Source organism: Peromyscus leucopus, chromosome 9 (assembly GCF_004664715.2).
Source record: "Peromyscus leucopus breed LL Stock chromosome 9, UCI_PerLeu_2.1, whole genome shotgun sequence".
Classification (NCBI taxonomy): Eukaryota; Metazoa; Chordata; class Mammalia; order Rodentia; family Cricetidae; genus Peromyscus; species Peromyscus leucopus.
This window is the reverse complement of record NC_051070.1, coordinates 95,846,154-95,859,426: the sequence shown is the minus strand read 5'-3', so window position 1 is coordinate 95,859,426 and position 13,273 is coordinate 95,846,154. Positions and strand designations below refer to the sequence as shown.

Sequence of the window (13,273 nt, the reverse complement as noted above, 5' to 3'; positions counted from 1 at the left end):
TGCCCCTCTTACAGGTGAGTATGGAGGCTGTCTTCAACCCTCTCTGCTGGGCAGGACTACTGCACGGTCTCAGCAGCTCCCAAGTCTCCCAACAGAAGTTAAGAGTAGTCCTAGAACTCAGTTGTTCTGAGAGGCTGGAGGTGTGTGTGTGTGTGTGTGTGTGTGTGTGTGTGTGTGTGTGTGTACACTCTGGTGGTGGGGTGAGTTCATGGAAGCTGAGTTTTACAAAGCATGCGCAGTTTTTTTTGTTTTTTTAAGTGGCTATTTTGGGCTACAATGACCGGGGAACCCGATGTTCCTCAGGCCACCCACAGCAAGGCTACTGTCCCACACCGGTCTCTGGGGCTCAGAGGCAGCCTCCCACTCGCTCTGATAGTGCTGCACCCTTCTCCCCGCCCCTCCCCTCCCCAGCCTCCCAGGGTGGCAGCCTGAGTTCCAGGACAGGACCAGGCACAGCAGGAGCCTTCCTGCAGCAGCTATGGGGTAAAGCGAGGCTTCCCCCGGCCAGCGTGAAGTTTTCCCACCGCGGTGCAGGTGGGCCCTGCGTGTGCACGAGTTGGTGGGTGCATGGTGTGTGTGTGTGTGGGGGGGTTTCCCTGCCCCTCACCCCACTCCGCGGCACAGCACCCTCCTGGGGAGCGCCCCCACCCCTTAGCCCGCGTGTCCCTTTAACGCGCGCGCTCGTCAAGGTCCTCGCGTCCCTCCCCTCCCTCCGCCGTCCAGCCTCGATTGATTTCCCACCTCCCCCTCCCTTCTCCTTAGCCCGCGGTTGCCCCCGCCGGCTTGGCCCGGGACTCAGCTGTCACTTTACTTTTGCGCGCGCACATCACCGGACCCCGCGCGGGCACGCGCCGGCGGGGGCGGGGCGAAGGCGCGGCGCGGGCGCGCGGGCGCGTCACCGCGAGGCCGACGTGGGGCTCGCGCTGTCGCGGGCTCTCGGGGCGGGCAGGGCGAGCGCGCGCTTGGGAGGGGGCGCGCGCGGACGGCCGGGTGGCGGCGGCGGCGGCGGCGGCGGCGGCGGCTCGCGGAGGCGGCGGCTTCACTCCGGGACTCGGCGTCGGAGCCGCGGCTGGAGCGCGGGCGGCGCCGCGAGGTGAGTGGGCGCGGGCGGGCGGGCGTGGCCGCGGCCCGAGCCGCGGCGTGGGGCGCGCGGGGACCCCACGCGGCGAGGGGCAGCCCCGGCCAGATCCCCGCCCCCGCCGCGGCCTCGGCTCGGGCTCGCGCCCGCGGCCCCGCAGGCCTCTCTGGCCCTGCGCGTGCCCGCCGGGGCCCGCGCGCCCCTCCCCCCCCTCCCGCAGAGTGTGGCCCTCCTCCGCCCTCGAGGACCCCTCCCCTCCCGCCCGCGCCCGCCGCAGCCGGGAACTAAGTCTCCGCAAAGTCCAGGATGGATGTCGCGGTGCAAAGTGCCCGGCTGTCCCGAGCTCTTCCCTAATTGCATAATTGCTGCACGAGGTGTCCGTGGGGGCGAGGGCCCGCCCGGGAGCACCGGCTGGGTGTGTGCTTGATGCCCCGGGGTGGGGGGCGTCGCACTGGTCTTTTGTAATGCCTGGTGCTTGGCACAGTTTGGCTCCGAAGCCGGTTTCCCTCTGGCTTCTCTGCAGCCCCCACTGGCCTGATTGGAAACTGGATTTCCCCCTGTCCCCCCCACCCCACCCCCCCTCTTCGCTCCTAATGTTTTGATCCATTTACCCTTTTCCAATTTTAATGAACATAAAGCCTGGCTCCTTGTGGCTCTTTTCCCACGACTAACCAGAAATGCCCAATCCATCTTCCCTAAAGGAAATTAAGGCCGCATTAGAGACATCATCACCCTGGGCTCCGTGGCTCTTGGACCCATTTGCTGGTTTGCAGGACTCTTATACCCCCACCCCTGTGTTGTGTAATTTTGAGGGTCTTCGCAAGTATTTCCATTTTAAAGTACAAAAGGATGTGTTAGGACTCACCTCTGATTACCTTACTGTTCAGAAAGATTTTTAAAAGCTCGTCTTAGTTTTAAATCCTTGGATTTTTGAAAAGCACGCTCTGGAAATGTGATAATCGAATCTGAATCTTGGGAATCCAAATATTTGTCTTTACTCTGGCAGTTGGGATGCTCCTGGGCGCTTTGCCGGTTCGTATGTGGGCGATGATGAAGATGGAGTGTTTTCATATGTCATACCTTGAGCTGTTTCCCCTAGGGAGCAGCGCACTTCCCCCCAATCAGGTGCTCTACTGTCGTCTTCCGCGTGAACACCTTTTCAGTCGTTTGAAAAGCTGGATAGCGCTACATGTTCGGCATATAATGTACAATATTTTACATTTTGGAAAGTTTAGAAATCCCAAGCAGAGAAACTACAGGATGCCGATGACAAGTTCACATTTTCCTGTCTTAGTGGCTCAAATGAGTACTTGCTGTTTCAAGCTTTTGAAAAATCATGACATTTGATGGTTTGAATAGTAATGTGGACCTGGCTGTTGTTGGTTTCGTCAACGGGATTTGCAGCCAGACCCTTTGTTTTTATGGAACAGGTGAATTTGACCCACTATGCTGGTAACTTTCAGAGTATAATCACAACATAGAGTACCTAGTGAAGAAGGCTTAGAAAATTAGTGTGTTTAAATTCTTTAATGTGTTTTTGGGAAATCCACCATATTATTTTATGTTTAGTTAGGAACCAAGGTTTACTTTGAATCTGAAATAAAAATACCACTTTAGGTATCTTAAGATCTTTGAAGCTGTCATTGGAGGATATATTTGTGTTTAGAGCCCTGGAATTTAGCTTCCTTTAGGTTAGGTAATTGTATGGAATTAACTCTTTAGGAATTAATTTTAAAGTGCCTGTAAAGATAATATTTTAAAGTTCTAATTCAGGAACTTATTTATACTTTAGAGAGACATCAATTTTATACATATAGTTAATTGGAATGATCTATAGAGTATTGTCTTTCATAAAAATTAATTGTACCTGAGTGTGCAATAACTTTGTTCCATATTTTTCTGTAATCAAGGATTCAGAAAACACTCATCAGACATTCCTTTAATTCTTGATACTTGAAAAGAAGATGCAAAAACCTTTATTTCTAAATGATTTAATAATGATTATCAGTGGCCTTAGGTCGATTTGTCCTTTGTAGGTACACTTTGGATGAAATGAGGTATCTTAGATCACAAAGTGTCAATAATTTTTTTACCTGTAAAACTATAGAAATTATGCTTCTATTGAGACATTTAAATACACTCTGTGGCAGTGTTTTGGATTGAACCCAGGCCTTCACATATATGCTCAATAAGTGCTCAACCACTGAGCCACACCCCCAAGGCTTTGAGTAGTATTTTTAGTAGTTTTATCTTCTGGTATTCTGTAGTAGTTTATGAAATTTCAGTCTCAGATTATGGCATTTTACATCATTGAGTAGTCTAGTCAGTAATTATGTAGTTGACACATTATTAGGTGTATGAAAACGTACATAAAGAACACTGGACCAGTGTGTGGCTTTATGACTAACTCAGGACACAGCTGTGACTTGACGTAGCAGCCATAGCTGTGACTCCAGTGTAAGGTAACTATTTTTCCGTGGTTTCTGTGTTTGCCATGTGATGGATTGCCTCAGGTTTAGGATACGTAAAACAATTTTTCACTGATTTCACATCTCTTAAAATTTTGCCAGAAGCATCTTGCCCTGAGAGCATCTAAGCCTAAGAATGCTTCCCCATACACCTGCTCTATCTAGCATGCTATAGGGTACACACTTACAAGGTTTTTAACTTTTGGTATATTTTAACTCAAAGAAGCAAGCTGAAAAAGAATACAAATATTAAATCCAATAATAAGAACGTTAAAGTCATATAAAAAATGGAGGAAAAACCAAGAAATATGTTCAGACTTTTAGAGCTAGACATGAAACATACTGACATAAAATTTCAGTATTCTATTAAGTGACTTTATTGCTCATAAAAGGTGTCGTAGTCACGGAGAGTGATGCTCTCCATTTACAGAAGAGGCAGGAGAGCAGTCCGGGTTTCCTGTGAGTGTCTCCGAGCTGTTTGGACAGGCACTGCTTATTTGTCATGGACGGAGGAACTGTTAGGGCTGAGGGTGGGCATGCAATATGTGGTGTCTTTGGATGCTTCACCTCGTGCTTCCTGATTGTTCCAGTCCTTTGCTGTGCATATATGTCCTATAAAAAGAAATTTGTCTTATAAAACTTTCAGTCTGTTAAAGGCCAGTGTTAACAAGACACCATGGTTTTGCACGAACTAGATGTTGAACTGATGATGTATGTTGATCAGAGTTATTGGGTCATGCCTTTGGACTAGGTAATGATAGTAATAAATTGTGTTTTAAGTGAGGCTTCTGTTTTTGTGTGCACTGAAGCATATCTTGACCCTATCAGGAACAGTTTTGTTTCAAAGTCTTAAATGTAAGAGTAACCAAAAAGGGTCTTTTTCTAGAGGAATTTAGATAAATCTTCTCTCTCTCTCCTTCTGTGTATATGTCTCTGTCTCTCTCTGTCTCTCTCTCTTTCTCTCTCTCTCTCTGTGTTTTGATGGTGATGGTGATGGTGATGGCATTAGTCACGGGCAGTCTCGTTTTTTCAAAGGCATGTCTGAGCCTTAGCTATGATACTCAAAGTGATTACTGGTGACTTGAGGCTCTGTAGAGTCTGGCATGAGTTTTGTCAGTTCAGTTCTGGGTCTGTTAGCTTGTTGGGTCAGACAGGATGTGATAGTAAGGATCAAACTGGGGCTGATTATGATGGAATGAGATTGGAGAAGGGATATCCTTTTCTCTCAGTGCATTTTTGTGTCTGCTATCTAGGTTATAACGGCTACCTAGGTATCAAGGTATTGAGGAAATTGAGTTGGTAATCAGAGCTGCTCCAGGAGCATGAACTCAGAGCAAAGTGAATTTCCAACCTCGAGGACGATTTCCTCCAGACTGGGAAAAAACCCGAATCCATCAGTGTCTCAGTGCAGTCTCTATATCTTGTGAAGCAGGGCTGCTTAGCGGAGCTGGGTCAGTGCCCACACCCTCCTAAGCCTCGGTTCTTGTTTGGGATCACGTGGCCTCTGTTCTGTTATCACAAAGGTTACTTAAAACAATTTCCCAGCTTAAAGGATTTTAACCTTGGCTCAGCTCTGAGGATGTATCGATTGGATGCGAGCATGGCAGTGCCCCGTTTCTCAGCCCTGGGCCTTTTGGTAATGACTTGCCAGGACACTTTGCAGGTCTGTGTACCTGTCCAGACTTCTCATAGCTGAGCACAGAGCGCTTAGCCCAATGCCTGTAAAAATTAGACTCTCACTTCTTTTTCTTTCTCTCTCTCTTTTTTAAAAGATTTATTTATTTTTATTTTCTGTGTATTGGTGTTTCATTTGCATGTGTCTGTGCACCACATATGTGCCTGGTGCCCGGGGAGGTCAGGAAGGGTGTCACATCCCCTGTGCTGGAGTTACAGCAGTTGTGAGCCACCATGTGGGTGCTGGAAATGGAGCCCAGGAGAGCTCTCTGGAGAACCGGCCTGAGCTCTTAACCACGGAGCCACCTCTCCGGCCCCTCCTCTTTGTCTTATGCCAGTGCTTTGGAGATGTAATTCACCTTATAAAATTAGCCTCCTCCAATTTTGTATATTCTGGAGCTTGAACACGCACTCTGCCCAAACTATACCTCCACCTTCTTAAAATGTGCGAGTTAGCCTGGGGGTAGCTCAGTGGTAGAGTGCTTGCCTCAAGTGGTGAGACCCTGGTTCAGTCCTCAGCACCTCAAAAACAAAGCAGACAGCGCTGAGGCTTTCTGCTCTGACCACCACTTAATTTAAGAACATTTTTATCGCTCAAAGGAAACTTTCTGCCCATTAAAAGTCACTTCCCTTTACTCTGTCTCTATGTCCCCATGGATTTGCCTCTCTGGACATTCCTTACAAATGAGCTTGTGCAGTCTGTGGTCCTTGTGGCTGGCTTCTCCCACTTAGCGTAAAGCTTCAAAGTCTTCCTGCTGAAGCATGCACATACCAGACTTCATTCTTTTTTATGGCTCAGGTACATTGTGACGCACCACGCTTTACCCATCAGTTGGAGGATGAATTATTTCCACCTTTTGTCCTGTGAATAAAATTGCTACCCATATTTGTGTCTGAATTTTACATGAATTTGTAGAAGAAAAGTTTCAGGGACCCCCCAGAGTTACTTGTCTTGTACATAGGCAACTCCCCTTTTTATACTTCTACTTTTGTCTCTTAGGCTCCTTTCCTCTGCATTCTGGATGTACCTTGTTGTTGTCGTCCCTCCCACAGCAGTAAATGACATTTCCTCCTTTAATCCAGGACCTAAAATGTCCACTGAGGCACAGAGAGTTGACGACAGTCCAAGCACTAGTGGAGGAAGTTCTGATGGAGACCAGCGGGAGAGCGTGCAGCAAGAGCCTGAGCGAGAGCAAGTGCAGCCCAAGAAGAAGGAGGGGAAGATCTCCAGCAAGACAGCCGCCAAGCTGTCAACCAGTGCCAAGAGGTACCCCGCCCCCAGCTTTTCGTCTGCTGTCGCGGCAGCACCTGAAACGCGTGTTCTCTCTTGTATTTAGTCATTTTCTGGAATGAAGGTCATGGAGTTTATAGATTCCCCCCTTTAATATGATTTTTAAATGTGTTTTTAATTGTGAAAAACTTTCAAAAGCCAGTTTAGAGTCATGGCATATTATAAAATCTGCACTTGTAGTGTATTGATATATTTCTATCTTGTTAGAAAAACATGAGCAGAACATTATAAAAGTATAATTTGATTTATGGTTATTTGATCATGAATGTGTTTTTCTGTTCTCTAACATAGAATAGACATTGAGAATCTCGTGGTTAGGGCTGGGGAGTGAGGAGATAGATGGCTCAGGTGGCGAAGTGTTTGTTGCTGAGTCCAGATTAGTATCACCCATATAAAACTAGGCATGGTGGGGCACATCTGTAACCACAGTGCTCTGAGTGGGGTGTGGGGGAGGAGCGTGGAGGGAGTGTGTGAGTGTGTGTGAGTGAGAGTGTGTGTGTGTTTGTGAGTATGCACGCGCACGTGTGTGTGTGTGTGTGTGTGTGTGTGTGTGTGTGTGTGTGTGTGTGTTGGACACAGGTGAATCCCTGTTACTCACTGGCCATCAAGCCTTGTTCAGTCAGTGAGCTCCAGGTTTAGTGAAGAGATCCTATCTCAACAACAACAAAAAACAAACCAGGATGAACAGGGAGTGACAGGGCAGATAACTGATGTTGACCTCTGGCACACACACACATACACACCCACAGTCTCTCTGACACACTCACACAACTATTGAAGTCATTATGAAGTGATAATTTAGTCTCTTACCCTCCCAGTTGGTAAAATCAGAAATGCTAGTGTTAATGCATCTTGATTTCATTACGTTATGTGGGGTTGGTCGTGATGCAGGTTTCCCTCTCCCTAGAGTGGATAGAGCTGGAAAGGAGGTACTTGGATGATGCTCTATCGCTGCTTCAGTCTCTTACAGTGATTGGCATGTCGGTGGGCTTAGAGGGAATCTGCTTTGATAACATTGTATTGTATAGCCTAGTGCTTGAAGATAATTTGAAAGGCAGATTACATGCAGTGGGCTCATGCTGGCTCTTGGTTTTTTGCTCTTTAATACCTTTTTAAAGGGTAAACATAGCAAATAGGAAATGCAGGTGTTAGTTTAGCATTCTGCTCACCATTTGTAACTTCTGGTACAGGGAAGTCTGAATGTAGAATGGTGGCTTTATAAGCCGTTGGACGATATGAATTAGGGAACTAACTCCTTTCCTAAAAACCAGAGTATGAGTCCTTCTAACTGAGTCCTATCCACAGGCCTGGGGTGAACCTTTGTAGGCCCTCTGGTGAGAGTGATGGAGACTGGTCAGCAGGACATTCCACCTAACTAGATGCAGGGTATCGAGCTTTGATGGCATACTGTGATGTTGGGATCTACAGGTGTTTGGGGCCACGGTCATCGCTGTCCTAGATGCATGCAGCCTGTGCTCTCCTGCCTGAATATTCACTTTTTCCTTCTAGGATCTCTGACCACTGTTGAGGGAATTGTGTGAAGTCAGATAGCTTTAGATATTTACCTGTTGAACCGGGAACACACTAGGTTGGGAAAACGGTTCTGTTTCTTTTTGCTGTCATACTCTATGTTCAGGGGGGCCTCAGCAGGGTGACTTTTCTCCGCCTATGGTACAGTGCAGACACTCGCTCCTGCTAAGTGGGACTAGGGTAGGGTGAATAAGAAAGGCCAGGAGTGGAGAAATGTAACATTTAGGTAAAAGCTCGTTTGGGGTGGATGGGTAAGACTGTCCAATCCAGATCTTATGCAGTTCCATCTAGAAATTTAAATCCAGCCGTGAGCTGCTGACAGTGAAGGTTTTCAGAGCTGCTTCAGGCAGGAGGGAGAGAGCACCAGGCAGGTCTGTGGGGAGTGGTCCTGCTCGCTTGTCCTCCGCTCCCCTGTGACAGGCAGAGGAGAGAGAGGACTAGACAGGTCTCTGGGGAGTAGTCCTCTGCCCTCCCATGACTATTAATCACTAGAGATTTCTCATTTCTTTAGTTGGGAGCATCCCTACAAAAAAATCCTCAAGACAAAAACTGCCTTTGAAAGAAGGTTTAATGTTTAATGGGGACCTTTTAATTCCTTTTACTATAGTATTTTAGAAAGCACACCCTGATGATTCCATGAATAAATTATGGAAGAACTCCCCCCCCCCCTTTTTTTTTGGCTTTTTGAGAGAGGGTTTCTCTGTGTAAAAACTGTCCTGGCTGTCCTGGAACTCACTTTGTAGACCAGGCTGGCCCCAAACTCACAGAGCTCTGACTGCCTATGCCTCCCAAGTGCTGGGACAAAAGGTGTGTGCAAAAGACCCTTTTTAAATAGGGGATAAAAAAAACTGTAGAGATGGTTTGTTGTGCTTCATCCTGGTTGATACCCAATAGGAAATAATATTAATACTGCTCCAGTAAGAGGTAACTTTTAGCTGCTTCCTAGAGAAAAACAGTCCCTTCACTGGCAAAATCATTGACTCTGCTTTGTCTATATAAGGTGGCAGCAGTATGCGAAGCCATTGACTGTTGGTTTTACATGTAAAAATGCTGCTTGGTTGCTAAATTGTTTATATAGAAAAGTAAGGGTTGTTTTTAAGGTTCTGAAAATGTGGGGAAATTGAGAATTGTGGAAGACAAAGGGGCCCGAGTTCACACCATGTAGCACGGACCTTGTGCCTAGGCTAGACAGCTGGCTTACTTCTTGCTGTCTTAAAGCTTTGAGCTTATTTCAGGAATGATGCTTTCATTTGGTACTGGGGTTTCACTTAGGACCTAAAATAAAATTTTAGTTTGTATTTTAAAAAATGAATCAATATTTAGATGAAGAGTTTTCCTAAGCACTATCATTCTGTGAGATAAGCAGTAGCAGTTAAAACTTGTAGTCAAGAGACAAGATCTGCTTGGAACCCAGGTTCCAATACTTAATAGCCCTCTGACTTGATCACAGTTTAATGTCTCTAGTCATACTTTTCTCTTGCTTCAGGGTGCAGATGTGCTTGAGCTAGTCAGACTGGCTAGAAACTTAGTATAAAGCCCAGGCTGGCCTTGAACCTGAGATCCTCCCGCTCCAGGGTCCCAAGGGCTGGGATTACAGGTATGCTGCCATGCCCAGCTCTCTCAGTTTTCTCTTTTGCAAAATTAAGATAATGGTGCCCTCCTCAGAGAGTTGTCATGAGTTTGTATTTTGCTTGTAGTAAGCTCTTAAAAACGGGTCCTGTCGGTTAGACTTCACACCAGTTACCATCGGCAAGGAGATTTTTCAGTTCCGTTTGCTGCAAGCGTTGACACAGGGACTCTGCTGTTAATCTCGAGGACTTAATGTTGTTATTCTAGGGCTACTCAGATGCTGTAATTAACCCGTTTTGTAGTAACTCAGGTAAAGTGCTTTTCACTTAGAGGCTCAATGACTAAGTGAATTGTAATGCTCGAATTTTAAGATTAATAATTACTGTAATAAATCTACTATAATTGTAGAATTAATGTGTTGTAGAAATGTTTCCTTAAAATATCTTGTTCTTGAGGTATCACAAAACAGTGCTCTACACATTCAAGTATTGGAACAACAGCCCAAACTTGCCTTTCTTTGGAGTCCAGAGGGAAGGTTGCATCTGTGACACATTCCCCTTTAAGAACAGTTTTATCTGAAAGACTGGCGTGTTCCTACCACAGTCGCTGCTCCCGAAGTGTCTGCGCTGCTTTGTGATATTCGCAGATATGTAGTTGGACAGTTATATGATGTCTACAATGACAAATACATACAATTTTTATTAAATTACTAGTCAGTTTCATAAAGCATCTGTTTTGAGGTCCTCATTGAATTGACTCTGCCTCTTTCACATTGATATTTCAATAAATATGAGTTTCAAATTACATTTATTTCCAATTAGTTTTGCTCAGAGTTGACATTGTAATGTTACTGGACTTTCAGTGTTGTGCAATTCTAGAAGAAGTATTTGGTTTTCAACTTGAGTGTTTGTTAGGCTGAAAAGGTGGATTTCAGTACGTTCCATTGTGGTCTTTTGGTCTGTGATGGACTCATTAAAGTTTGTAATGACTGTGTTTTCTTGATATGTCCATTTTAAAGCCTTTCCAGGTTTTGTAGTCAGCAGGCATTTTACAGTTGATATACACACTTAATTGATGATGTGTCCTAAGTCAGTGGTCTCTTAAAATGACAGGTCCAGGTACTCATCAGCATTCAGAATTAAATTCTGGGCTTATGTGCAATGGTAGTTGTTTTTTTTTTTTTTAATGTGCAATGGTAGTTTTTTTTTCCCTAGAGACTGTTTCATCATTAAAAGTATGAAAATAAAATTAGTGTAATGCTTTCTTGAGAATAAGCTGTCTGGGAAGGAGATGCTTAGTTGGTTAAGGCATGCAGTCTATAGGGGATATAGAAGTCTAGATGTGGGGGCTGGAAAGATGCCTCAGCGGTTAAAACAGCCTACTGCTCTTCTGAGGACCCCAGTTCTATTCCCAGCACCCATGCCAGGCCACTCCCAGCCACCTGTAACTGTAGCATCAGGATATTTAACATCTTCATTTGGCCTGCTTGGGAGTCTGTACACACATGGCTTACACAGAAGTAAAAATAAAATCTTGAAAAAAAAAAATCAGGCCCAGCATTGGGAGGCAGAAGTAGGTGGATGGATCTCTGTGAGTTCAAGGTCAGCTAAGGCTACATAGTGAGACCTTGTTTAAAAAAAAAAAAAAAAAAGGAAGAGGAAGAAGAAGAAAAAGTGAAAGAGAGAGGAAGAAAGTCCAGGCACAGTGAAAAGTCTTAGCTGCTAAGGCCCCACTTCCCTGGCTTTAAGCCCAAGTGTTCTTGCTGTGCTGAGCCCTGGGTGAGTGAGTGAACTTTCTCCAACCCAAGATTTGTGTGTGTGTTTGTGTGTTGTACATGCGTACTGTGGTACTATTTCATTTTTCTGAAGTGTGTTCATAGAGCCCCCATCCTATCTAATTTTGGTTCCTCAGGTGAGTCTGAATGGATTATGATTGCTAAGCACCCCTTCCCATTTCTCCTTTTTCTTCTTCTTCTTTTTAAGCACTCAATAGCTTCACGGACTGATAGCATGCTCTGCTCATACACTCCTGCAACACGGCATCAGGTTAAGGCAGGTAAATTGGCCAAGAGGTGAACTTGGCTTCTGGCTTTCTAGGGAAGTGTGTGCACTTGCTAACTTGCCTATCACAGAATCTTGGGTTATATCATATCAGATGATGGGAATTGGATACAGTCAGTTGCCTTGTTGACTTACGGCTAAGACAATTGTCTGTTAAAAAGTCACCTTTTAGTTTGCCTTAGGGGATAATTGTCTCAGTCTTTCTTCTTGCTTTTGTGGAGTGACCAACCTTAGATTCCTATCCTGTAAATGAGGACAGATAGAGCAGTAACAGAGAATTCTGTGTGATTTCTTTGATCACTCTTAGTGGCCTAGGATCATCACATGAAAGGGTGAAGTACTGAGACTTCCTCAGTGTCTCTCACCCCAGGGACAGTACGTGAAGCAGCTATCCTCCTTACTCCTTATTAAGACAGAGATACGTAATAGATACCACAGTCAGAGGCTTTGGAGAGAGAATTGGATTGCTGTCATTTAATACAGCAGGACACCTTGTAATTGTTCAAATAGTGATTCTTTGTATAATTCTTTCTGTCAAGAGAAACAGCCATTCTTAGGTGATGGTAGCTCAAAACACATTGTAATATATTGGCTTATTGCTTAGAGTTGTTGGATTTATCAGAAAATTACTTTTATATTGAATAACATATGGAACCATGGATGCTGGGAGAGAAGTTTGGGTTCTTTCGGGGAATTCTCTGACAGGAAATTATGATTTTTGTCAAATTCCTTCCTTCCTTCCTTCCTTCCTTCCTTCCTTCCTTCCTTCCTTCCTTCCTTCCTTCCTCCCTCCCTCCCTCCCTCCCTCCCTCCCTCCCTCCCTCCCTCCCTCCCTCTCTCTCTCTCTTTTTTTTTTTTTGATATTTTCAAATTGGGTATTTGGAAAGCCTAATAAAGTTCTTTTAGGTTAAAATAGTTTTCAGCTGGACGTGACTGGTCCAGGCCTGTAACCTTAGCACTTCCGAGTGTGAGTTCAAGGTCAGCTGGGCTGCAGAGTTATACTCTGACTCAAAAACAAGCTGCTTTTGTTATTTAAGGGTGCTCTTTGAATGCTTCTTGTTTCCTTTTTCTAATTTTAAAAACAGTTTATAGAAGTCACTCAGGGGCTGGAGAGATGGCTCAGAGGTCAAGAGCATGAACTGTTCTTGAAGAGAATCTGAGTTTGGTTCCCAGCACCCACATGAAGCACCTTACCAGTCTGTCACTCCAGCTTCGAGGGGTCGGATGGCACCATCCGATGCCGGAGTAGGGCATCAGATCCCCTGAAACTGGAGCAGCAGACATTTGCGAGTCACATGTCAGGTGCTAGGAACCAAGGTCCTCTGCAAGAGAAGTGAGCGCTCGTAACAGCAGAGCGGGCCCCAGCCCTCTGCGGTGGGATTTATTAGCTGTAATTAATTTTACCTCACCAAGGGTCAGCGGTTGTGATGTTTATGTGCTGTAGTGCAACTGCAACCTGTCTTCTGTGCAGTCTGTTAGTAAGAGGTCAACCCGTTGAATGGGTGTGAATGGCCAACGAGTTTGGTTTCCTGCAAGCGCAAGCCCAGTGTGATCCTGAGCTGTGCATTAAGTCACATCAGAGCATTTAGACAAATAGATCCCT

At 45.5% G+C, this 13,273-nt stretch overlaps 1 protein-coding gene across 2 annotated transcripts in view; it reads left to right on the top strand.

Annotated features, from left to right (window-relative positions):
• Nucleotides 1-428: 428 nt before the first annotated feature.
• LOC114697426 (ubiquitin-conjugating enzyme E2 E2) overlaps nucleotides 429-13,273 on the top strand; it is a 310,413-nt gene continuing 297,568 nt past the window's right edge. Inside the window, exons 1-2 of one of the 2 annotated variants that reach the window (XM_028875686.2) lie at nucleotides 429-534; nucleotides 6,304-6,487. In XM_028875686.2, the coding sequence (XP_028731519.1) occupies nucleotides 6,312-6,487 (176 nt within the window). In that variant the 5' untranslated portion in view covers nucleotides 429-534; nucleotides 6,304-6,311. Of the gene's footprint in view, nucleotides 535-908; nucleotides 1,094-6,303; nucleotides 6,488-13,273 lie in introns of those variants that run through there. The other variant, XM_028875685.2, reaches the window with a different exon arrangement.